Source organism: Lampetra fluviatilis, chromosome 57, assembly GCF_964198595.1.
Source record: "Lampetra fluviatilis chromosome 57, kcLamFluv1.1, whole genome shotgun sequence".
Classification (NCBI taxonomy): domain Eukaryota; kingdom Metazoa; phylum Chordata; class Hyperoartia; order Petromyzontiformes; family Petromyzontidae; genus Lampetra; species Lampetra fluviatilis.
Genome location: NC_136331.1, coordinates 5,960,976 through 5,985,809, shown reverse-complemented (window position 1 = coordinate 5,985,809; position 24,834 = coordinate 5,960,976). Strand labels below are relative to the sequence as shown.

Below are 24,834 nucleotides of genomic sequence, written 5' to 3'. Positions count from 1 at the left end.
AGCTTTCGAGTGTGCAGGCGGTGCAGCTGCACTGGGGCTCCCGTGGTGCTGGAGTTGGCCCTATCGGCAGATATGAAAATGGGGTGATGGCAGACAGGAGTTGACCCTTTTGATTCTTTGCGCCAGGGGTCCATACCACAACCACAGCACGCCACTTTTCTTTCGCGAATATATTTGTTTCACAGACTGCGTGATACAAAGTTTGAAGCCTTGTCAATGAGAACATGTATTGGAAAGCCGGGAGCTGGAATTGACATTGCAAATCGGCTGTATCTGTTTATATGTGTTTATTTTGAACTTCTTTCGCACCGTACGTAGCCAACCGTGCTCATCGAAGGTGTGGAGGCAGTTTGTTAATTACAGGAGCACGTTTCAACTGCCGCATTGTTCCCGAAGTTTTTAAGCATAAATATTTTTTTCATCATCGGATCGCATTTTCATAAAAAAAAGTTTATTTCATCACTCCATCTCCACGGTCTAGGTCTACTCCTCAGGCACGTTCCTCCCTTGGCGACCGCTCTGTCATTATTCTGGACCACTGGCCATCATCCCTTTCAGTAACTTCTCATGCCCAAGTCCACTTACTTTTGTAACAGTTTGAAATGTCTATTGCCTACATATATTCTCTATTCCGCGTCCCTCTTTCTGTCGAGCAACGCAATTCCAAGTGCGCACCTCTCCACACTTCTTTGGACACTTTCCATTCTTTGCACACGATGCGTTTTATTTGTTAATGTCCACGTTTCGGATCCATTTTGTGACACGTGATGTAGCAGGCAGTACGAAGTCATAGTAATAGGTTTTTACCCTTTCAACTGGTACAAAAACTGACACCTTTATACAAGGGATCATGTTTGCAATAACCACAACACAAGTAGTCAAAATGCAAACAAAAAGAAACAACTCTGATAATGGTCAAAATGCAAACAAAAAGAAACAACTCTGATAATGGTCAAAATGCAAACAAAAAGAAACAACTCTGATAATGATCATATCATTATCAGAGTTGTTTCTTTTTGTTAGCATTTTGACTGCTTGTGTTGCGGTTATTGCAAACATGATGCCTTGTATAAAGGTGTCAGTTTTTGTACCAGTTGAAAGGGTAAAAACCTATTGCTATATTTTGCCACTGGTAAAAGAGGTCTCATAGTGTGAGTACGAAGTGACGTCTGCAATTCCCCCTCTTAGTATTCTGGTGCTTGGGCCCCCTTAGGTGCAGTTGCACGGCCCGTACACTCCATATCTGCGCCACTGGTGGTGTATATCTATAGAAAAAAAAAACTAATTTCCTATGTCTACAAAAGATCACCCTGTAGTTAAAGAATACTTCCGAGAACAAAGATATTGTTTTATTTGATTATTCATTTCTGTTTTTCTTGAGTAAGAGTTTCATATTTATCACATTGGTATTTTAAATTAAATATTAAAAAAATTTTTTCCTAAAAAGTGGAAAATTTAGGAATTTTTTTTCACGAAAATAAATTGTCACGCACAACGAGTCTGTGTGCAAAATGTCAGCTCGATTGGATCACGGGAAGTGGGTTAAAAAACGACCGAAATATTTGCACGGTCGTAAGCGCGCAAGCAAGCAAGCAAGCGAACTTAATATACAGGATTTAAAAACGTTATGAAATACGCCAAAGCAGTTGTACACGCGCGACTCTTAATCCCTCGTTTTATTCGACCTTTTTCTTAAGACGCCCGTGCGAAGATGGCGTCGCCGGGAATTGCGTCGTCCACCCCGGCGCGCGACCGTGGCGGCGCCTCCCGCACTCCCTCGCCGGCCTCCCGGCGCTCGCGAACTCGCGACGCTAGCCGCAGGGGCGGCCGCGGGACCCGAGGAGGTCGCGGCGATAACGACGGCAACGACGACGCCGCCTCCTCGTACCGCACGGACAAGTACGACGAGGACGACGACGACTGGTCCTCGGAGGTTTCCCGCCGGCGCTCGCCATCGCAGTCGCCGACGCTCACGCCGTCGCCGAGCCCTTTGCCCAGGCGGAAGGCGACGAGGCCGGCGCCGGTGGCCAAGCGGGGCCCGGTCGCGGGCAAGTACGGCTCTCCTGGTAACGGCACGTCGCGGGCGCTGCACAGACGCGACGCAGATTCGAGGATGGTTTCCATTTGGCAATAGCGGTGCTTGTAAGAGTTTGCAGTGGCGATGGGGGTTCCGGAGGTGATAATAATTCCATGGACTGATCACATCCACTATGCGCGAATAAGGAATAAGCACGTTGTACAAAAATACAAAGACAAAGATACACCGTATAGCCTTAACAGACTGTTGGGGCAAGTGCTGTTAGCGAGCACCGATGAAGGCCGGGACGGTACACGAGGGGGTGGGTGGCCAGCACCACGCCTGGCCAGCTTTGTCTCCCGAGTGGCGATGTTGACGCACTGCACCAGGTACTCATTTGAGGCTGAATCGACCTATGGGAAGCCCAGGATCCGGTTCAGATAATCGTCACTGGTGTTGACTGGCCACCACAGTCACCACGGCCACCACCATCACGACCGCCACCATCACGACCACCACCAACCACAACCATCACCATCACTAGTCGACTTAGGCGAAGCCCAGGTACGCTTCAGATAATCGTTACTGGTGTTGACCATGAGCGGGAATCGAACCCAGGTCACCGGGTTCATAGCGCAGCTCGCTAACCGCTACACCACCGCTCTCCATATTTTACACACACACAGATAGACACAATTCGATTTACGTCATCATCAGCATCACTAAATGATGTGTACTGTCAAAAAGAGTTATCCTGGGCAGGGATTAAAACATTTGGAATATATATATTGAACCAAGTGTATTGCACTTTAAAGGGACCATGTCTAATCTTGATTTGAAGCTTTCGTGACTGCAGAAATCCATAATGTTTGGTTCTTTCGGTAAAGTCACGTAGGTAGAAAAATAAAACAAAATAAAAGTAATATATTATGACGTTTCGATCGCAACACAAGCGCTCGTCCTCGGGCGGAACAAATAATCCAGCAGTGTGACTGCTGAACCAGTGAGAGAGCTGTTACAACGAGGTTATATATGTGGTGATGGGCAAGCAAGCGGGGTCTGAGCTGGAAAGGAATTCCATCCACGGACACAAGCACGTCAGTTGTGTTGTAACACCACTCTCGCTGGTTCAGCAGTCCCACTGCCGGATTATTTTTTCCGCTCGAGGACGACCGCTTGTGTTGTGATCGAAACGTCGTGATTTGTTATTTTTATCTTGTTTTATTTTTCTACCTACGCGACTTTACCGAAAGAACCAAAGAGTAGGGACCACGTCTATCACAATTTCATCAAGGCACGCTCAACTTTGAACGTTGTAACCTGAGTTAAATTCCCGGCCACGGCGGACGTCGTGGCGAAGTATGGTCAAACGACCCCCATGGGGAGGTCTTCATCACAAGCAGTGGACTGATAAAGGGTTATCGAGGCCACTCATTGCTTTCTGTGTCCATACCACAGAATTTTCCTGTAGCCTTCGTGTTGTAGTAGCTTAGCAGTTTTGTCTCTCAAACAATCACGGTCCGAACTTGAGCATTTCAGCGTCCTGCTCTGAACGAAGCAAACCTTTTAACGCCTATTAATAATTTAAGCTGGAATCGGCCACAGTTACACGCAGGGACGTGTGCGTCGTCACCGATACATCTCTTGTAAACGCAGTGCGCTGCGTTCGGGACTTGGCTAGGCGAGAGTAGGCGTGTTGATTCTAATGCGACGATGTCCTAGGTGAGACGCTGATGAGACTGCATATCGGCGTCCTGTCTGTCAAAATGCTGAAGTTTAAATGCGAACCCTCGGGCAACACTGTATATATATAGGCACTTTCACCTGCGTAGTTGGATTTTAAGTAACCTATTAAAAATACAGATGAATCTTCTTGGTTCTTTCGGTAAAGTCACGTAGAAGGGAAAAAAAAATAAAACATAATAAAATAGTTATTTTATTATATTATTTTAGAATGTTTTATTTTTATTATTTTATTATTTCCCTTCTACGTGACTTTACCGAAAGACCCAAGAAGATGAATCCCTGCAGTCACGAAAGCTTTAAATCGAAAAATACAGATGAAGTAAAAGGTCACCCATATAGCCTTAACAGACCGTTGGGGCAAGTGCTGTTAGAGAACACCTATGAAGGCCGGCTAGGGCACACGAGGGGGTAGGTGGCCAGCACCACGCCCAGCCGCCTTTGTCTCTCGCGTGGCGATGTTTACACACCTGCACCAGGTGCTCATTTGAGGCCGAGTCAACTGAGGTGAGGTGCAGGACTCCTTCCGATAATCGTCGCTGGTGTTGGCCGTGATCGGGATTCGAACTCTGGTCGCCGGGTTCGTAGCGCAGCGCGTAAACCGTCACGCTACCGTTCCCCACAAAAAAAACAACGCAGACACACACACACACGTGCATACACAAGCACCCCACGCACGCACATACTATATTCTCTGGCGTGTTATCGTTTGACGCACAAGTGGTTAGACCATGCATGTCCGGGCTTGTGGGTTTTGCAGGTGCTCAAGTCAACTTTGGCTGGGGTTAACTGTTTTCATTAATGAACCACAAGAGGCTATTTGGGCAATAGCTATGGATGAGAGATCTTCAGAAAAAACAGCTCCTTCGTCTTGGCAGCACGCAGCATTACGGCACTCGACCGATGATGACCGGTGTTCATTTCGTGAATAAAATAGGGACGCAAGTTTTCGTCGTGCAAATTATATATATGTTGGTCAACGATGGCTATGGATGAACGAAAATTAACCATCATGATGATGATGACAGCGGCAATGCGGCGGCGAGAGGGGCGATGTTGTGGCGAGATGTTAACTACCTCGCCCGGTTTGCAGGCGCACGTGGGTTCAATTCCCATCCTGTCCCTGACGCCTGGATATTTGAAGTTTGTGTGTTCTCTCTGTCCCCGTGGTCGCGTGGATTTTTCTCCAGGTTTTCCGGTTTTTTCCCTTCATGTAAAAACGTGCATTGAGTATTTGGTGCTAAACATTTCGACATGGTAAGCCACTTCATTGAGATATCATTTGCGGCCAGGTCGCTTATAAAAGAGAGCGTTATAGCTCAGTGGGCCTTACCTCGGACAATAAAATTGTTTTGTTTGAATAGTTTATGATCATGACTCGTCAATGACGACAAAGACTGACGATGACGAGACGAAATTATGCGGCCTGAATGAAGGTGCAGACTGAGGTCATTTTAGTAACATTGTTGGAGGCGACGGTGCAATGAAGGAATTTAAGAGGCCAGGATAGTGGTCTTGCAAGAGCGGCCTTAGGTGACCGCAATCGCAGTAGCAAAACAAGCAAAATAAAACAAAGTGCAGCAATGAAGTGAATAGAAATCGAACAAAAAATAACTGTGTGAAAAAAATTTTAATTTAAAATGTTACGCAAACATCAAGACTGTTGCATAATTATATAGGGAGACTTGTAAACGTATGTAAACAGACAAGAATTGATGTCAAATTAGCTTTGTACGTACGTATAATTTTTGTCCACAGATACACTTTTTTGAGGGGGCGGGGGAGGGGGTTATATGCAAACCCCACAAACAAACATCTAACAACTCAGAGAATTATTGAAAACGAAGTCCACTTCCCAGAATTCCACAGGTCGTCGTCAACTACGCTAAGACCACGAATCCGAAGCTTAAAACGCGCCACTGAATTCAAGCTTCCGCTGGCGGCGCGTCCCAGAGGTCGCAAACGGGTTTTGATTCCCTACCCGTACCCGGCCGCACCAGGGTCGCAAATGGGTACCCGTACCCGTACCCGGCCGGGTACGGGTAGCCGTTCCCTACCCGTACCCTACCCGAAATGAGTGACAAACGGCGACTCACCAGTGACTCACGACCTACCCGTACCCGGCCGCACCAGGGTCGCAAACGGCTACCCATACCCGTACCCGGCCTGGTACGGGTAGCCGGGTATCGGGTAGGGTACGGGTATCGGATACCCGGTTGCGACCTCTGGCGCGTCCTTCCGCTACGAGAATTTCAAGGTAGCCAACCATGCCGAGCCACCAACGCTTTACCCTGCAAGCGCGACTGTCTCGCGTAGTACGGGTCGGCTCGCCGCAGTGCCCCATTAAATGTGAATGTCACCCCGGTCGCGTTTCGCAGCGTAACTTCAAGAGGGTGGCCTCTGGCGCCCGTAATTTATTGATGGAGTAGCTTAGCCCGTGATGTGCAGGGGGGGGAGGAGTGGATACCGTAGCGGGCGTTGAGCCGCTGTGGTTTTTCAACCCGTTAACGAATGGAGGACGAGAAGGGGACATCAGACTGCCGTTGTTAAGAGCGTGCGGCACACAATGCCGCCGTTCCGACAGGGAAGACTTTAACAACGTGGGACGATTCTCTTCGGGCGCCCTCGTTGAATGGCCGCGACTGTGATGCACGCGTCCCGCGTTTGCTTGGCCTCGGTAGCCTCCCGCGTGGAAGTCGACCGTGACGACGCCGCTGCCCTGCGCTGAGAATGTCCAAACGAGTTTACTTTGGTGACGTCAGACCGAGTGATGTTTGTCGCTTCAGGAAAGGTAAGTGCTGAGTTTGGGTTCTACTCTCTCTTTTGTTTTTGTGTTATTGGAATATTTTTTTAAAATTATATTTCCTCACCAATTTTATCCCGAAATGTGTCGTGGACACTCTGTCTCGGGGCAGCGCAGCCCTTCGTGTTAGCGGACGGTCCGTGGAAGCAGGTATCACACGGAACTACCTCTAAGATCCCTTCAAGTAACTTTTGTTGGACCCAGTTGGGGAGCGCCGCTGCTTCCCCAACCGTTCCGCCCGAGAGAACAACGTTCACCTTCTTGGTTCTTTCGGTAAAGTCACGTAGAAGGGAAATAATAAAATAATAAAAATAAAACATAATAAAATAATTCTCACGACGTTTCGGCCACAACGCAAGCAGCCGTCCTCAGGTGAAGAACAGGTCTTAGAGTCGCGGCATCTCTTCAGAAAGGTGAGAGACTCGATTAGCTGAGCCTTCTTATGCCGCAGTTTGTTGAAAGATCTTAAAGTTTTGTGGAATCCCACCCCGTAGTGGCGGCCAATGAATCCCTGCAGTCACGAAAGCTTTAAATCGAAAAAGAACAAAGTTCGTTGCGTGACAGCCAAACCGATATTATTTATTGTCGGAACCGAGTGGAAAACACAAGTTGTAATGTGATGGTTATTTTGCGCAGTCATCGGTGGCCGGCCTGAGACCATCGACCTCGCTGCACTTGAGAGCCCGGTATAATCACGGGGCGGCAGACGCGATTCGAACCCAGAATCCCAACGGTGCCAGCCGTGCGCTTAGACTTCTTGAGTCACCCGGCCACCTACTAATTGTCTTCATTGTTCAGAGTGCTTTTCAAGTCACACTTTGTGTACACTATTGCACTCTCGTTCAGTCTCGACTGGAGGACTGACATTTTAAACTTAACTTTTTTTTTTTAACCAGGTAAGGCCCACTGAGCTATGTAGCGTTTTTTTTATTTTTTTCAGACGTGACCTGGCCACAAACCATAGCTCAACGAAGTGGCTTATCATCACGTGGACATTTCTAGCAGCCAAATACTCAGAACGCACGCTGATTATAAATGTGGAGGGTTAAACCAGAGGACCCGGAGAAAAATCCACACAACCACGGGGAGAACACGCAAACTCCAAATATACAGCAGGCATCGTCAGGGTCGGGATCGAACCCACGACCTCCTGTATACCAGGTGAGGTAGTTAACATCTCGTAACTGTCTGGCAAGGTTTTATTTTTTGCTTAACCCGGCAGTACAACATACACCCTGATCTGGCGACATTGAAACGACACTCGCTCACTGCTTCAAAGTAAATGAAGCTATCGTGCATTACGCATACATAACTGCCTTTTGTGTTTAGTTTGTTGTCCTTCCCCCGCACCTCCGATGGTTGGCTACGTACGGTGTGAAAGAAGTTCAACATACATGCACACATCAACATACATGTACACATCAACATACATGCACAAATCACATATCCCATCCCCTCCGCCGCGCGTGCGCTACTGTGGCTGAGTTGGGGTTAGGTCAGTGGGTCGCTGACCTCTCAGGGCGTTGGTGCAGAAAACCAGTGAGCGCAAGTATAGATAGTTCAAGTTCATTTGTTAGGTATAGCCCTGTGAGCCATTCGGCTCTTGAATCAGGTGCAACCGCAACAAACAAGACAAAAACATGAACAAGAAAACATCTTTAAGTGACTATGTGCAAACAGAAAATCCAAGAAAAGACAGCAAAATATTGGTGAAAAAGCACCGTACACCAACGCTGTGTGCAAAAATCCCAGTGGGATGCAAGTCAAACAACAACCACAACCACAAGACAACTTAGATGAAGGCCATCAGTCTAACTCCGTACTACAACAAACAAACATGGCCAAACCAAAAAACTTTTCGAAATCGCCAAAATAAAGCCATAAAAGCAATGAAACGGTGATCATAGGAACTGTGACCGAATTTTCACAAATTTCACAAATTCGGTCACAGTGGGATGTGCCTGGCGAGCCCACCAATAGGCACGGTGAGGTCATTGATTAAACAACCACATTGCGACATGTTTCCTCTCATAGCTTTTTGAAGTGTTGTGATATGTAAACAGAATGCCTTAGAGCGTTGGGGAAACTCTGCTCCCATGGCGACAGGCACTTGAGAAATTCTCCCTCTTTGCGTGTTGCTGTCTCTTGGCCAATGTTACCGCTCGTCATATTTTTCTAACCACGGCATGGTTGTCGACGCCCATGATCCAAGGGTTAGCGGACCACACGCATTCTGTTTCGCCACACTCAGAAACGTGCATTGGGATTATTTCGATAATTTGGCTGCTATAAATGTCCACGCGATAAGCCACGTTGTTGCGCTATCAATTGTAGCCGGGTCCGCTTCTGGAAAATAAGTGAATACCTCGGTGGGCTTTGCCTGGTAGGATGGTGATTGTTTCGTTTTATTTTAGTATGTGTTTGGGTGATTTGTTTACCTTTCTTATACTTTGCACGCCTATCGTGTTATTGAACTGTTTGTTGCTGTAACGTTCTTACCCACCCCGACTGGACATCTGTGAAAATAGAGCTTCATAGCTCATCGGATTCCGCCAGCATAAATAAATATTCAGATTATTTTTTCTGAATCTTTGACGGGACCGGTCATCGTGGTGAAGTATGGTCCAGTAACCCCCGTGACCCGCACAGGTGTGCGCGCGGCGGCCCTCATCCAGCAGTGGAATCGACAAGAGGGTTGAACGTGTAAGCGTGCACATGGTGATGTAGCCAATCGGCTAATGGGGTGTACCAACGAGAGAGACCAACAACAAGCAGTACAATTCAGAGGGCACAAACGAGACAACAAAATATTATATTTTTTAAATTCGATCGCGATATGCTGGAAAGATACAGCCTCCGGAGGGCTGAACGATTTGGGGAATATATCTAATTGCGATTTTTCTGACATATTGCGATACAAATTTTTTAAGTCAAGCTTCAGTTCAATTTTCAATGTGTAATAGATTTAAAACATGTGATGGAGCATTATCACATGATACCATCAAAATACGAACTTCAAAGATATGAATTGCTTGCAACATGTAAATATTAAAATGTTTTTATTGAAATAGAACAATGAAACATAGAACAATTGTTAAGTTAAATAAATGAAGTTATAATAATAAAAAATAATCGCAGCCTTTGCGATTTGCTAATCGCATTGTTTCAAAATGCGATTTCGATTTGAAATCGATTAATCGTTCAGCCCTAACTTTGCAGCCTATTTTTCCGATCCACTGCTGGATAAGGACATTCCCCCACCACGCGGGTCGGGGGAGTTCTCTCGTCACGAATATCCACGCGAGTTTTTGTTGGTGAAAAGCGGGGGGAGTGAAATACATGGAAGCATGTAAGTACAGTACAACAGTGAATTTTCCTGCAATGCCATCTCCTGCCTACCACGCACCACAGCGGCCCCTATGATAACCTAGCATGCATATACAGCTCTGCAGGCTAGGCTCAACGCAGCTTAACTTTTGAGGTCTCATGAGATGGGGCGTAGTTTGGGTTATTTGGTCGTAGGTGGGTGTGGTAACAATCTCAATTTAACGCGTAGGCTTCCGTGACCAATGCTATTCATTCTCAAGTTTCGTTTGGGGTTAGATCGCGTAAATGTGTCCCGACACGGCCAATTAGTAAGGTTTGTCACGTGAACAAAACGTGCCAATTCGTTACCACTTCAGCACACCGGTTGTGTGTTGGGACCACCCCTGGGTTCTTCGCACTTGTAGGCACACAGTGATGCCATCACCTTACTCTATTGAAGACTGGAAAACAGGAGGACTTAATTACAATTCTGGAAATCGCCTGATGAAGCTGGTGGTTATAATCACCAGAGAAACGTCGTTATCAAGTTATAAATGTTGTTGGTTGACTCTCAAACACTCCGGTGGTGCTGAAAGTCGTAACTAATTGGCACGTTTTGCTCACGTCACAAACCTTACTAATTGTCCGTGTCGGCCGGAGGTAGCTTTACGACACATTTACATTTAACGCGATCGACCTCCCAACAAACAAAACAAAGACCTTGCCACAATCCCACTACTTTCATTTCTCTCGTTTTCACTCCCCCCGCCTCTCGGGCGCGCCAGGCCGCAAACCGCCGGGCCCCCGAGCCGGGAACGGCACGAAGGTTAGCGGCGTCGGCGGCGGCGTCGGCGGCAGCCGTGGCAGTCGCAGCAACAAGAGCAGCCGCACGTCGCTGTACACGGGCGGCGGCGGGCCCCCCGACCAGGTGTCGCGGCGCGTCCACTCGGCGCGGGTGCACGCGGCCGTCAGTCTGCGCAACGAGGTGTCCGAGTTGCAGGCCAAGCTGGACGAGGCCACGCGCGAGAACCGAGCCCTCAAGCAGCTGCAGGTGAGCGGCGTGCGTGGGGTGGGGGGGGCGTTAGGTGGCGCTGAAGCAAATTGCTTGCAATATGAGGGTGGGATGGGACTTGCAATTACTTTCTGAGGGCCAGATATGGACATGCACCTTGTACGTATGTATATTGAACTTCTTTTGTACCGTACGTAGACAATCGTGCTAATCGGAGGTGGGGGGGCAGACGACAAAATAAACACAAAAAGCATTTATGCTCTTAGTTCTTTCGGTAAAGTCACGTAGGTAAAAAATGAAATAAAAAATTAATAAAAATAAAACAATAAAAATCACGACGTTTCGGAGGCAACACAAGTCTCCGTCATCAGGTGGGACCGTCACAGCCAGATTTGCTGCATCCGAAACGTCGTGATTTTTATTGTTTTATTTTTTATTAATTTTAATTTCATTTTTTACCTACGTGACTTTACCGAAAGAACTAAGAGTATGAATCCTTGCAGTCACGAAAGCTTCAAATCTAGAACAAAAAGCATTTCTTAAGAAATTTGTTAAAACTGCATTGCACCAGCAGCTTGCTAATATAGTAAGGAAGAGGGTTCCAGACGACCGCAGAAGCGCTTCTGAAAGCGCGTGATGCTGTGGTCGTCTTTGTTACGACCTTATGACCCTGCAGTCGTAGAAATGACTGAGTGCGCTAATATCGAAACACTTTGTTGTTGCCAGGATCGATAATATTGCCCTCTCGAGCACTCGATTAAGGCGGCTGAGGTGTTCGCAGTGATGGGTAAATATCGAGGGTCATCTGAGATGAAGAGCCCTGAGGTTTTTACAACTCTACATGCCCGAGCTAAAAGCTTCCAAGAAGTCGTCTTGCAAAATAAGTTGTTCTAACCAAATAGGAAACTCATGATGCACTGTTGTTATGGTTATACGTGCGTGTACTCCGTTCTTTGTCTCCACAAACAATTACAAATATTTGTAGTCCATTGACAAGCCTGACACTGCTAAATGCGGCTCATAAAGTAAAAAAAACTGGTCCCAGAGTTTGCTTGCTTAAATAAATGCTGCTGGATAACATCGTTCTGGAAAGCCAATAGGTTGTTGGACCAAAATATGTTGTATTTATATTTCATTTATAAAAAAGGCTAGCTATCTCTTTGATGCTGCTAATCCTGCATACTGCGTAATGCACGGGCATAATATGACTTTGAAACCCCCCCCCCCCACCTCCTACGCATTCCACAAGTAGTGACTAATCCCATATCTGCATTTCCCATAAATATGCTAAATTCCTCTTGATATGCAATTCCTTTTTCAAGGCACCCCTTCCCCCCTCCAACCCAGCTTAAATATACGCTCCCAAGCTTGGTGGTGCCCATTCAGACGCTGTCTTTCCGACAGACCTGTTCTTCACCTGAGGACGGCTGCTTGCGTTGTGGCCGAAACGTCGTGAGAATTGTATTTTATTATGTTTTATTTTTATTATTTTATTATCTCCCTTCTACGTGACTTTACCGAAAGAACCAAGAAGAAAAAGCCAATAGGCTGTTATCTAGGCTAGCTATCACGGAGCGGTTCACTTTTTTCGTTGTATTTTTTGCCAACAAACAAACTCACTCGCGATCGCCGCACGCGCAGCACCGCCAGGAAAAGGCCCTGGCGCGGTTCGAGTCCCAGGAGGGCGATCTGCCCCAGCTGCTGGCCCGGCACGCGGGGGAGACGCGGGCGTTACGCGAGGGCCTGCGCAGGGCCCGCGAGGCTGAGCGCGACGCGGCGCGGAGGCTGCGAGCGGCGCAGGACGAGCTGGCCGCGACGCGGGAGAGCCTTCAGCGGCTCCAGCGGCTCTCGGAGCAGCGCGGGCTGGGTGAGCGCGAGGAGCTGTCGCGCTCGCTGGCACGCGCCGAGACCAGGCTGGATGAGAGCGAGCGACGAGTCAAGGTGCGCGAGTGTGCGTGCGTGCGCGCCCGCGTTCGCGTGTGTATCTACTTGGACACTTCACGTGGCCTCAAAGTGCAGGTGGCCTGGCCCAACTGCCGCGTTGACGTCACCGCCGCTTGGTGGCGAATGGCAGTTGTTGTTATGTGTGTGGAACTTCTTTTGCGCTGTACGTAGCAAACTGTGCGAATCGGAGATTTGTGTGTGTGGGGGGGGATTTTAGTCGGTCAACCCATGACACCTGGGTCTGTCCCGTGACCTGTCAGCGAGCTTTCGACACTTCACGTGGCCTCAAAGTGCACCTGGGCTGGCACAGGCGCCGTGGTGACGTCACCACCACTTGGTGGCGAATGGCGGTTGTTGTTGGGGGGGGCGAGAGGAGGGTTGGGTGTGTAGGGGAGCGGTAGTGTAGCGGTGAGCGCACTGCGCTACGAACCCGGCGGCCCGAGTTCGATTCCCGCACACGGCCTACATCGGTGACGATTATCTGAACCGGATCCTGGGCTTCCCATTGGTCGATTCCACCTCAAATGAGTACCTGGTGCAGTGTTTAAAAACATCGCCACTGGGGAGAAAAAGGCAGTCGGGCATGGTTGCAGCCGCCCACCCCCTCGTGTGCTTTGCAAGCCTTCATAGGTGTTCTCTAACAGCACTTGCACAAAGAGTTTGGTAATGCTTTTCAGGGGGTCTTTGTCTTTTTTGGAGGATTGGGTGGTGTCAAACGACGCTTTTGATCAGTAAAAAAAAAAAATCTTGCTATGTATTTTAAGCAGAGCAGGTTTATGTAATGCTCTTTCCTGATTAATAACATCCTCGCAAAAAAAACCCGACACTTTCATTCATAACACTGTGGCCTTAAGAGGAATAATGAGCCAACGTTTTTTTTGACAATGGTCCTTATACTCACAGCGCATCTTGAGTCCGAGGTCGCCGTTGATTTGCCTCGATTCTCTTGTGCATTCCATCGGGCGTCGAGGATTGCGTTGCTGCCCTTTGCGACCTGCCTGCCGCACATCAATCTAACCGCGCTGTTCCCTTCCCACCCGCAGGACCTGGAGAAAAACCTCGAACTGACCACAAACAGCTACCAGAGGCAGCTGGCGGCAGAACGGCGCAAAACTCAGGAGGCACAAGCGCAGGTGACTGCCCTGCAGGAGGAGATCGAGAGGCTCACCCAAAAGCTCAAGGTGAGGAACGGAAAACTGCTGGGCCACGTGAACCCCTGTCTTATCAAAGCTTGACAACTAAGGTTGAAAGCGTTTATTACGCTTTAGCTCTGTCCGTCCGTCCGTCTGTAGCGAAGCACGTCAAATCTCCTAAACGTTAACGACTATTTCAACTTACAAATGATAGCTCAACAAAGTGCTTTATGTGGAAGTGTTTCGCAGCCAAATGCTCTAAATGCGTGTTTGTAAATGTGGAGGGGAAAAACCGGAGGACCTGGAGAAAAATCCACGCGACCACGGGGAGAGAGAGACTTTAAAACTACATTATACAGACGTCAGAGTCGGCATGGAACCCACGACCTCCCGCTTACCAATCGAGAGAGAGTTAACATCTCTCCACCGCTGCGACCCATGATCCAGTATGAGCCAAACTTTAACAGGAACTACGCTTACGGCCAAATGGCGCAGGATGATCCGGATCCCGTCATATCTCGAATGCTAAGCAGGGTGGAGCTTTTGCCGTGCCTGGATGGGCAACAGCCATGAACAAACAGGCTGTCATAGGCACCACAGGAACCTCATTTGCCAGTAAAAAATATGATAATTGTTTTTTTACCCTTTTATCTGGCAACAAAACTGACACCTTTTTTTTACAAGGTGTGCCTTTTGGCGTCATCTGGTGCAACACCATGTGAGACTAGGCTCTAAGGAAAGCTGTCTCGGGTGTGGACCAATCAACTTCAAGGACAGTGCATACATTATCAGAGTGCTGTTTTTTGTTTGCATTATGACTGCAGGTATTGTGGTCTATGCAAACATGACTCCTTGTAAAAAAGGTGTCAGTTTTGTTTCCAAATAAAAGGGTAACAAAACAATTATCAGTTGTCATAGGGCTGCGTGGCAACGTTCGCGGGCAGCAGGGCGCCCAGCGCAGCAGAATATTTAGTTGTGCTGTGCTTCTATGCTCCCACATCTATGCTCCACGCCTTTACCAACCCCCGCCGAGTGTGATCACAGCACCCCCACGACCCATACGGCACGGGGAGCCACTCATCCGGCAGTGGATTGACACAAGGGGGCCGCTGTAGAGCTCCTCGGCCCAGAACGTCTCTAAATGTTGTCACCAAGTCGCTTTTGACGGAGTTTTTGTCACTTTAGGAGAACGCCAAAAGAGTTTGCTCGGTCTCGGGAAAGGAAATCGCCCGAGCTTGCAACACAGCTGAGCCACTAAGCCTCCTGTGTTTGATCAGTGGAGGGCACCTGCCCCATCTGGCCTCGACAAGAGCCCTGAACGACCAACGCAGCGGTCTCGACGGCAGGCAGCCTCCACGCTCTCGGCCTGGGCCTGTGGCAAAGTTTTCCCACGAGAAGGCGTCAGGGGGACGTGCATGCACAAGCCGTCTTTGTCGCTCCACTGCTGGATGACAGATAGGGCCCTCCACCCGGCGGCGTGCAGGCGCCGTGGTAGTTATTTGATTAGACTTCACTCGATTTAAAGCTTTCGTGACTGCAGGGATTCATCTTCTCGGTTCTTTCGGTAAAGTCACGTAGAAGGGAAATAATAAAATAATAAAAATGAAACATAATAAAATACAATTCTCACGACGTTTCGGCCACAACGCAAGCAGCCGTCCTCAGGTGAAGACCAGGTCTGTCGGGGAGACAGCGTCTGAATGAAACGCCACCACGCTTGGAGCGTATATTTAAGCTGGATTGGAAGGGGAAGAGCGCTTTGACAAAAGAATCGTCGTGAGAATTATTTTATTATGTTTTATTTTTATTATTTTATTATTTCCCTTCTACGTGACTTTACCGAAAGAACCAAGAAGATAGACTTCACTCGCTTGGCTTGGCAGTAATGTAATCATCTCACAACTCCTCCTCTCCCGCGGCCCTTCCTGGCTCCTCCCCCCCCCTAACCAGTATATAAGGTCGTACCTCTTGGGACTTCTCTCCACTTGATACAGATTTTTTGCTGTGACAGTTTCACCTGAAGACGGAAGCTTGTGTTGCCTCCGAAACGTCGTGATTTTATTGTTTTTAATTTTTGTATTAATTTTTATTTCATTTTTTACCTACGTGACTTTACCGAAAGAACTAAGAGTATGAATCCTTGTAGTCACGAAAGCTTCAAATCTAGAAGTGATATAATAATATGATCATTTACATTTGCAAGGCGCATTTAATCCAAGGATCGCAATGCGCCACCATGTATGGAAAGCGGGGATATAAGACGGAGGCAGCAGCGTAAACGACCAAAACGATGGGGAAGAACCATTTTCAGGGCGGATTTAAATGGCACTTAAGATTTTGATTGACTTATTGTCAGAGGCAACGCGTTCCATATTCTTGGAGCTGCATTGGCAAAGGCCCCGAATCACCCCCTGGAATGGAGCCTTGACCTCAGCATACTAAGAAGGAGGTTTAACACGTAGGCTTTCTAGATTTGAAGCTTTCGTGACTGCAAGGATTCATATTCTTAGGTTTTTTCGGTAAAGTCATGTAGGTAAAAAATTTAAATTGATAAAAGTAAACATTCCTAACAGTGTGCTTCAGCCGCACCGAACCTTACAAAAAATTATATTCAGGGCCTACCTTGGCTCCTCCCACCCTCAACCAGTATATATACAAGGACTGTTTTCTTGGAATTTCTCTCACTTGATACAGCTATCGTGCTGTGACGGTTCCACCTGACGACGGAAGCTTGTGTTGCCTCCGAAACGTCATGATTTTTATTTTACTTTTATTAATTGAATTTTTTTACCTACGTGACTTTACCGAAAAAACCTAAGAATACGTAGGCTTTCGCCCAAAAACCTTTATTATGACTAAGAAGGAGATTATAAGATCTCAAGGACCTCCTTGGCGCTGTATATAAGTGCGGGTTTGTGAAGCTGGGGAGAATGTAGGAGCACAGGAACACAATGGATTTTATACATTACGTATCATTTCCATGAATCGGACATTAATCTGTGCATCTACTGTGAAGGGAAGATTTTTTTTTTTAGACGTAGGAGCGTAGAAGTACAGTACGATAAATATTTATCCCCAAAGCAGTCTACGACCTTGTTACATGCATGGTGCTCATCCATCCAAGCCCTATCCAGGCTTGAAACCTCCTTAGCTTCCTCCTTAGCTTCTGTAGTTTAGGAGGGATTGGACACATCCAGGAGGTGCTGTTCATTTTCTAGTGGTGACTTGAAGCAGCCAATGATTCCTCTCCAGGATCGGCTGTGATAATGGGGGTTGCTCCCACATTCATTCTCCATCCTTGACCCACTTCTGTAATGTAAAGCTTCACTTTTCTTCGTGAATGGAAGCCTAACAATGTAACTCGTTGAAACAAACGCTCGTAAAATGGGCTTCGTAATCCTGTGTACAAGTTTAAAATTCGCGATTCGATTCACAACATCATCATCATCATCCTCGCCGTCACAATCGATAGGCATGACCGTTCCCCTTCTGGATGAAGGCATCCCCATGCCGTCATCACGATCCTGCGATCTAACGATCCACAGAGCGTCTGCAGCCGAGCTTGTTTCATCGCTCCATCTCTGCGGGTGGCTACAACTTTCGGGCGCTTTTCCACCCCTGGCTGCCGCTCCATCGGTTTATTCTGGCCCGCCGGCCATCGTCGCGTCTCTCGACGTTACGGCATCGTAGTGAGAATAAGAAGACATTTTAATCGGCGCGTCTCGTCTGAACCCCGGCACGTGTTCGACGCCTTTGTTTTGGTCTTGGTTCGAAACGCCTGAACCTCTCTTTCTGTCTTCTCGTTGTGATCGTCACGCCAGGATAAGGAGCGGGAGCTGGACGTGAAGAACATCTACGCCAGCCGCTTGCTGAAAGCTTCGCCGAGGAAGGACACCGAGGCAACGCCACGGGGCACTCGGCCACCTAAAAAGGGTAAAACCACCCCCCCCCCCCATGCTCCCCCCCCGCCGCCCCCCGCACCCTCCACCCCCCCCACTCCCCCTCCTTACCTGCATCGTTTGCGTTAATTCATTGACTGACGCTTATGGCTCCTTCTGTCCTTTACCGGCTCCATTATCGTAGGATGGATTTTTCTCCGGGGCGCCCTACGGGTTTTCCCTCCACATTGCGAATCGACGTCACACGTTTTAGAGTATTTGGCTGCTTTTAAACTTCCACGCGATAAGCCACTTCGTCGAGCTATCGTTCGTGATAGCTGTATAGCTCAGCGGGCATTGCCTGGTAAAATTAAACATCGTTTAGTTTAGGATATTTTCCGTCGAAGAGAAAACAAATCACGGAAGGCACCCGTGCCCGTTTGACGACGATCAGAAATGTAACGAAATGATCCGACCCGCGGTAATGATAATGTAGGGGAAATGATACGGGATGCAATCGGGAGGAGGTTGTGATTGGGTACGGACGCGTGTGCTGGGGTGGAGGAGGAGGGAAGCAGGTTCAATGAGACGGGCGTTGCAGTGGCACCCGGGGGTTTGTGACCTAAAGCCCGATGATCGGAGGCTGTAAGGGCCAGAGGCGTAGCTGGGGGGGGCAGGGCGGTACATGTGTCCCCGGGCGCCAAGCTAAAGGGGCGCCAAAATGAGGCTTACAACTTTACATTATAACTTTTTGCGGCGGGCGCGGCCGCCTGAAACTACTGCACAAATCTACACCTCAACCTAAAAGTTTATATATCCCGCCACACGCAGCCTACACGTCATGTAATTACATTTTGGTATGTGATTAAACGGGGGGGGGGGGGGGGCGCCAATTTTATAGTTCGTCCCCGGGCGCAAAATATCCTCGCTACGCCACTGGTAAGGGCTAGACCGTCGAGGGCGACTTGCGTGGAACCGTGCAGCAGTTGTGGATCTAGCAGAAGTTAGGGAAGCGATGGCGAGGAGTGATGGCTTCAGTCACGTTGCTCGTAATGACCTTTTGACTTTGAACTCCGTCTTTACTTATTTAAAAAAGGATCAAATGTTGTCATCTTACGTCAATGTGGCGAGAGGTTAACTACCTCACCTGGTATACAGGAGGTCATGGGTTGGATCCCGACCTTAACGCCTGCATGTATGGAGTTTGCATGTTCTCCCCGTGGTTGCGGTTTTTCCCTCCGCATTTAGAATCGACGTGCTTTTAGAGTATCTGGCTGTTGCTATACATTTCTACACGACTATCATTTGTGATGGCCAGGTCGCTTCTGAAAAAGAGCTGTATCGCTCGGTGGGCCTTACCTGATCAAATAAAAATAGTTGATTAGTGTACTCTTTGGTTCTTTCGGTAAAGTCACGTCGGTATAAAATAAAATAAATGAAATCACGACGTTTCGGGCGCAACACAAGCGTCCGTCATCAGGTGGGACAACAGCAGCAAGAAAACATACCTCTCCATAACAAAGGCTCACCCTCTTAAGCCTCACCTTACCATATGAATAAAAAGTGTGCTGTACTTGGCCCTTCCCCCCCCTCTCCAACCATTATATAAACGGAGTGGTAGCTCCTGCAATCTCTCATTTACTTGATACAGCTATCGTGGCTGTGACGGTTCCACCTGAAGACGGAAGCTTGTGTTGCCTCCGAAACGTTGTGATTTTTATTTTATTTTACTTTTATTAATTTAAATGTTTTACCTACGTGACTTTACCGAAAAAACCTAAGAATAAGCAAGAAAACAATTGCTGAAGCAGCCCTTTTGCCCACTTCAGCAATTGTTTTTTGCTGTGGTTGTCCCACCTGATGACGGACGCTTGTGTTGTGTCCCAAACGTCGTGATTTCATTTATTTTATTTTATACCTACGTGACTTTACCGAAAGAACCAGAGTATGGATCCCTGCAGTCACGAAAACATCAAATCTAGATAGTTGATGGTGTTTATAGTGAAGTGGCCGAGCAAGAAACGCATTTGCTCGCTCGCTTAGTTTACATGATTCCAGTAACATGATAATAAAGCAATCGGAAGGGGGAGAAGGCGGGGAGTGTAAACTATATATTTTTAAAACCGGTAATCGACTCGTTTTGATTGATCGGTTGCCGCAGCAGGCAAGCCGGCAACGGTGGCGGTCCAGACGGACGACTACTTCGACACGATCAACTTCCCTCCGCCGCCGCCGCCACCGCAGCTCTCGCCGCCACCTCATCCCAAGCAGCAGAACCCCGCAGCCAAGGTCGGCACGCAGCACCCACCGTGGAGACACCGCACGCACCGCACGCACCGCACACACCGCACCCACCTTGGAGACACCGCACGCACCGCACGCACCGCACACACCGCACCCACCTTGGAGACACCGCACGCACCGCACGCACCGCACACACCGCACCCACCTTGGAGACACGCACGCACCGCACGCACCGCACACACCGCACCCACCTTGGAGACACCGCACGCACCGCACGCACCGCACGCACCGCACACACCGCACACACCGCACTTTACTTCTATGCCGCCACATCGATGTGCTTTCCCGCTTTACTAACCGACGCTGACCCATCCTGGTGAAGCATGGTTAGACAAGCCACAGTAACCAACTCGGCAGCAGTGGCCTAACGAACGATTGTAAACCTTCCAATTTGAGGTTTACACAACTCTAACCGCTTGCACCCTCATGCTTTCCCAGCCGGTCACACGTTGTAAATTCGCAACGTGTCCAAATCGATTTGAAGCTTTCGTGACTGCAAGGATTCATACTCTTAGTTCTTTCGGTAAAGTCACGTAGGTAAAAATTTAAATTTAATAAAAAATAAAACAATACAATCACGACGTTTTGGAGGCAACACAAGTCTGCGACTTGCGCACAAACACGTCCACATCGACGCCTACGAGCACCTCGTGATCTCTTTTAGCCCCGCCCCCCCCCTCCCGATACGTTCCATTAATTGACTACCACACTCAGATAAGCTCCCCCCCCCTCTCCTCCCCCTCAACTTGTATTTAAGAGCTTGCATCTTGGAATCCCTGCCTCACTTGATGCAGCAAATCTGGCTGTGACGGTCCCACCTGATGACGGAGACTTGTGTTGCCTCCGAAACGTCGTGATTTTATTGTTTTATTTTTTTATTAATTTTAATTTCATTTTTTACCTACGTGACTTAACCGAAAGAACTAAGAGTATGTCCAAATCGTTTTCCCATCACGGCCGTCGAGGCTTTGTGGCTTCTCGCGAGTTGTTTGGGCAGCGCGTGGATCTTCGCAGGCATGTAGGCGGCACTGTGCTGCATTCGTTTGCTGAAAAACTGGCGAGTGGCTTTTAAGCCGTGCATCACAGCCTGGACTCTACCCTTGGCAACTTGCTTTTCAAAGCCATCTCTGAAGCGAGAGTCGGAGGAAAAGTGGAGCTTCTGTTGTTGTTCTTGTGGTTGTTGTTGTTCTAGATTTGAAGCTTTCGTGACTGCAAGGATTCATATTCTTAGGTTTTTTCGGTAAAGTCACGTAGGTGAAATATTAAAATTAAAATTAATAAAAGTAAAATTAAAATAAAATAAAAATCACGACGTTTCGGAGGCAACATTTTATTTTAATTTTACTTTTATTAATTAAAAATTTTCACCTACGTGACTTTACCGAAAAAACCTAAGAATATCTTGTTGTTGTTGTTTCCCGCGCAACGTAGGATTCGGATGTCGGTGCCGCGAGGTGGGACCGCGAGAGGGATGACCGAACCCGCAGGGAGAAGGAGGAGCGCGATCTGGAGAACAAAGCTCGCAAGTTGCGAGAAGGTGAGTGGCATTTGATTTAAAGCTTTTGTGACGGCAGGGATTCATATTCTTGGTTCTTTCGGTAAAGTCACGTAGAAGGGATTGCTTGTGTTGCAGTCGAAACGTCGTGAGAATTTTTAATTTTTATATTAATTTATTTTACCTTATTTTTATTTCCCTTCTACGTGACTTTACCGAAAGAACCAAGAATATAAGGTGAGTGGCATTGCCTGACGACTACGACTGTAACGTCATTTGTGGCTGTCGCTTGAAAATGCCACATTTGGAAAGGCTCAATTCAAAATAGGAAATGCCCTCGATAAAGCAGACACATCTGTGTCACTCTTGTGCAAACAACTTGCGGTGTGTTCATCCTTTTCTCTTTTCGAGGAAAATAGCCAACAACATACAGTAAAACCTTGGATTGCGAGCATAATTTGTTCCGGAAACTTGTTCGTAATCCAAAGCACTCGTATATCAAAGCGAATTTCCCCATAAGAAATAATGGAAACTCAGATGATTCGTTCCACAACCCAAAAATACTGTATTCATATAAAAATGATTAATACAAAATACCTTTTTATATTTTTATTATTTAAATTAAATATAAAGTAATCTAATTATTACTTAAATGTAATCGTGGCTGGTGTGAGGGAGACGAGAGAGAGGAGAGGAGGGTTATTGTGTAGGACGACTTTCACTTGCAGTACAGTTACTAAAGAACAGTCACTACACTTGGACACAAAATAAAAAAATGCTTTACGCACACACACGTGGTCACAACACTATAGTAAACAGTCTACGCTCGCACGGATGTTGACTATACGAGTGAGGCACGCCGACTGAGACCGAGCATGGGAGACGATTACCCACAATCCCGCAGCGAGAGAGAGAGCGAGAACCATCGGCTCCGTTGTGATCACGTGACGCTCGGCAGACAAAGCGTATACTGTACGTACCACAGTGCTCGTATTGCAAGACCTCGCTCGTTTATCAAATTATTTTTTATTTAAATGTTTTGCTCGTCTTGCAAAACACTTGCAGACCAAGTTACTCGCAGACCAAGGTTTTACTGTAATTGTAGGAAGATTAAACTCACGCCGGCGGCCGCGATGTTTTTGTTTCTGCGCGTGTCAGAACGTGAGCGTGAGGAGTCGGAGCGAAGGCTTCGCGAGCGGCAGGCGGAGGAGGCGGCCGGTGCGGCGGAGTGGGCACGGCTGGGCGAGGAGCGCCGCCGTAAGGACGCCCTCCTCGCCAAGATGCGGGAAATCGACGAGCGGATGTCGGCAACGGCGGCGACGGCCTCTCCCCGTCGCTCGCCGTCCCCGACTCTGGACGACATCGCCCGCAAACCCGCGCGCCCGCTGCTGCTGCGCGACGACGACACCGCCACCGACACCGCCACCGACACCGACGCCAGCAACTCCAACGGCCAGGGAAGCCACAGGGGCTACAAGTTCTCGGAGCCGGTGCGGAACCTGCACAACGGCGTCCCGGCGCACGCGGAGCGAGACGGTGGCGAGTCGCGCCGGCGCCAACGGCGAGGCGAGGGCCCCACGTCGGCGGCGGCGGACGAGCTGGCGTTCGGCAGCTACGCGCCGTCCTTCGGGCGCCACTCGGGCCGGGAGACTCTGCCCCTCGAGCAGCGCCGGGAGAACTCCCCCAAGAAAGGGCGGCCGACGCCGCCGGGCTCGCGAGACAAGCCGGGGCTCATCGAGCAGCTGTTCGGCACGGGCGAGGTCGCGGCGGTGGCGGCGGCGGACGGGGAGGCGAAGACGGTGCCCGCGCCGGCGGCCGGGAAGAAGGCGTTCCCGTGGGACGACGACGACGAGGAGGAGGAGGAGGAGGCGGGCGATGATGCGCGGCGAAAGGCGGGAGACCGAGGAGGGGGGGCGGCTACAACGACGGCGTTCCGGACGCACAACGGGCGGCACGCGACGACCGTGACGAGCACGCGGCCCGCCGTGAGGGCCGTCGACTCGCCGGACGATGACGTCGAAGAGCTGGCGCTCTGAAGGAGGACGACGTGCCGTGCCGTGCCGTTGGCTGAAGGGCGGTTGCCGCGTCCTGTCTGGGGTGCCCCGGCCACGAATCGAATCGATTCCATCGCGGCGGGACCTGTTGCTCTTACGGAAGGCCACAGCGCGTTGGCGAAACGGGGGAAGAGACAACGGAGACAAGCGTACGAGGTTAAAATCAAAAAGCTCCCGTTATGAATACTTAATACAAATCATCTCAACGCTTGCACGTCATCACCGCAACGAGATTATACGGCGCGTGTCCCCCGTCCCCCCCCCCCCCCCGTGATCGTTTGGCTGGCCAGGTCGCGGTGGGCTTGCTGTCTTCACGCGGGGCGCCGTGGAGGAGCCGTGGGGCCGGAGTGAATGACCCACCCACCCGGTTGTATTTTAAAACGGCACTTGCAGCGCCAAACTTTGTTACGGTGCACGGCGCGTGTCGACCGATTCCAAACACCTCCCATCGGTGGGGCAAGCAGCCAATCACGTGGGGCCAAGCTCGGTGACCAGCCAATCAAACGCTGCTCGTCAGACAGCCCGTTGCTTTGAAGGCATCGCTCAACATTATCTACGTTTGCAAAAGCGAACTCTTTTACCCCCCACCCCTCCCCCCCCCCCGTCTCTTTCTCTCTGCTCAGAAAGCTTTTCAAATACAGATTTTTTTTTGGAGAAATTCTATCATTTTATGTAGGTAGTTGCATATCGTGGTGGACATGAGCCCTGGTACAAATAACGACACAGACACCTTCCCCCCCCGCCCCCCCTTCATAGCCCGGAGCCTGGGCCCCACCGATCTCCGGGCCGCTGTGCGATCGCCAGAGGTCGCAAACGGGGTTTGATTCCGTACCCGTACCCGTACCCGGCCGCACCAGGGTCGCAAACGGGTACCCGTACCCCGTACCCGGCCGGGTACGGTTACCCGTACCCTATCCGTACCCGGCCGGGAACGGGTAGCCGGGTATCGGGTAGGGTACTGGTATCGGGTACCCGATTGCGACCTCTGGGATGAAGCCATGTTGCAGGCGCGGGTGGGTTGATTCTAGGAACTTGAATTGTGAGAAGAGACAAGACGTTGGGAAATGAGTGACAAACGGTTACTCACCAGTGACTCACGGCCTTCTCACTCATTGGTTGGTGTGAGTCACGTGTGGCTACTCGTA

The 24,834-nt window shown here is 49.1% G+C and overlaps 1 protein-coding gene across 1 annotated transcript in view; it reads left to right on the top strand.

Annotated features, from left to right (window-relative positions):
- Positions 1-23,671, top strand: part of LOC144950370 (lebercilin-like) — a 29,174-nt gene extending 5,503 nt beyond the window's left edge. The window contains exons 2-9 of the mRNA XM_078880485.1: positions 1,698-2,066; positions 10,655-10,920; positions 12,523-12,822; positions 13,869-14,006; positions 17,780-17,891; positions 20,001-20,125; positions 21,572-21,677; positions 22,794-23,671. Coding sequence (XP_078736611.1) covers positions 1,712-2,066; positions 10,655-10,920; positions 12,523-12,822; positions 13,869-14,006; positions 17,780-17,891; positions 20,001-20,125; positions 21,572-21,677; positions 22,794-23,671 — 2,280 coding nt within the window. The 5' untranslated portion in view covers positions 1,698-1,711. The remainder of the gene's footprint in view (positions 1-1,697; positions 2,067-10,654; positions 10,921-12,522; positions 12,823-13,868; positions 14,007-17,779; positions 17,892-20,000; positions 20,126-21,571; positions 21,678-22,793) is intronic.
- Positions 23,672-24,834: the final 1,163 nt, after the last annotated feature.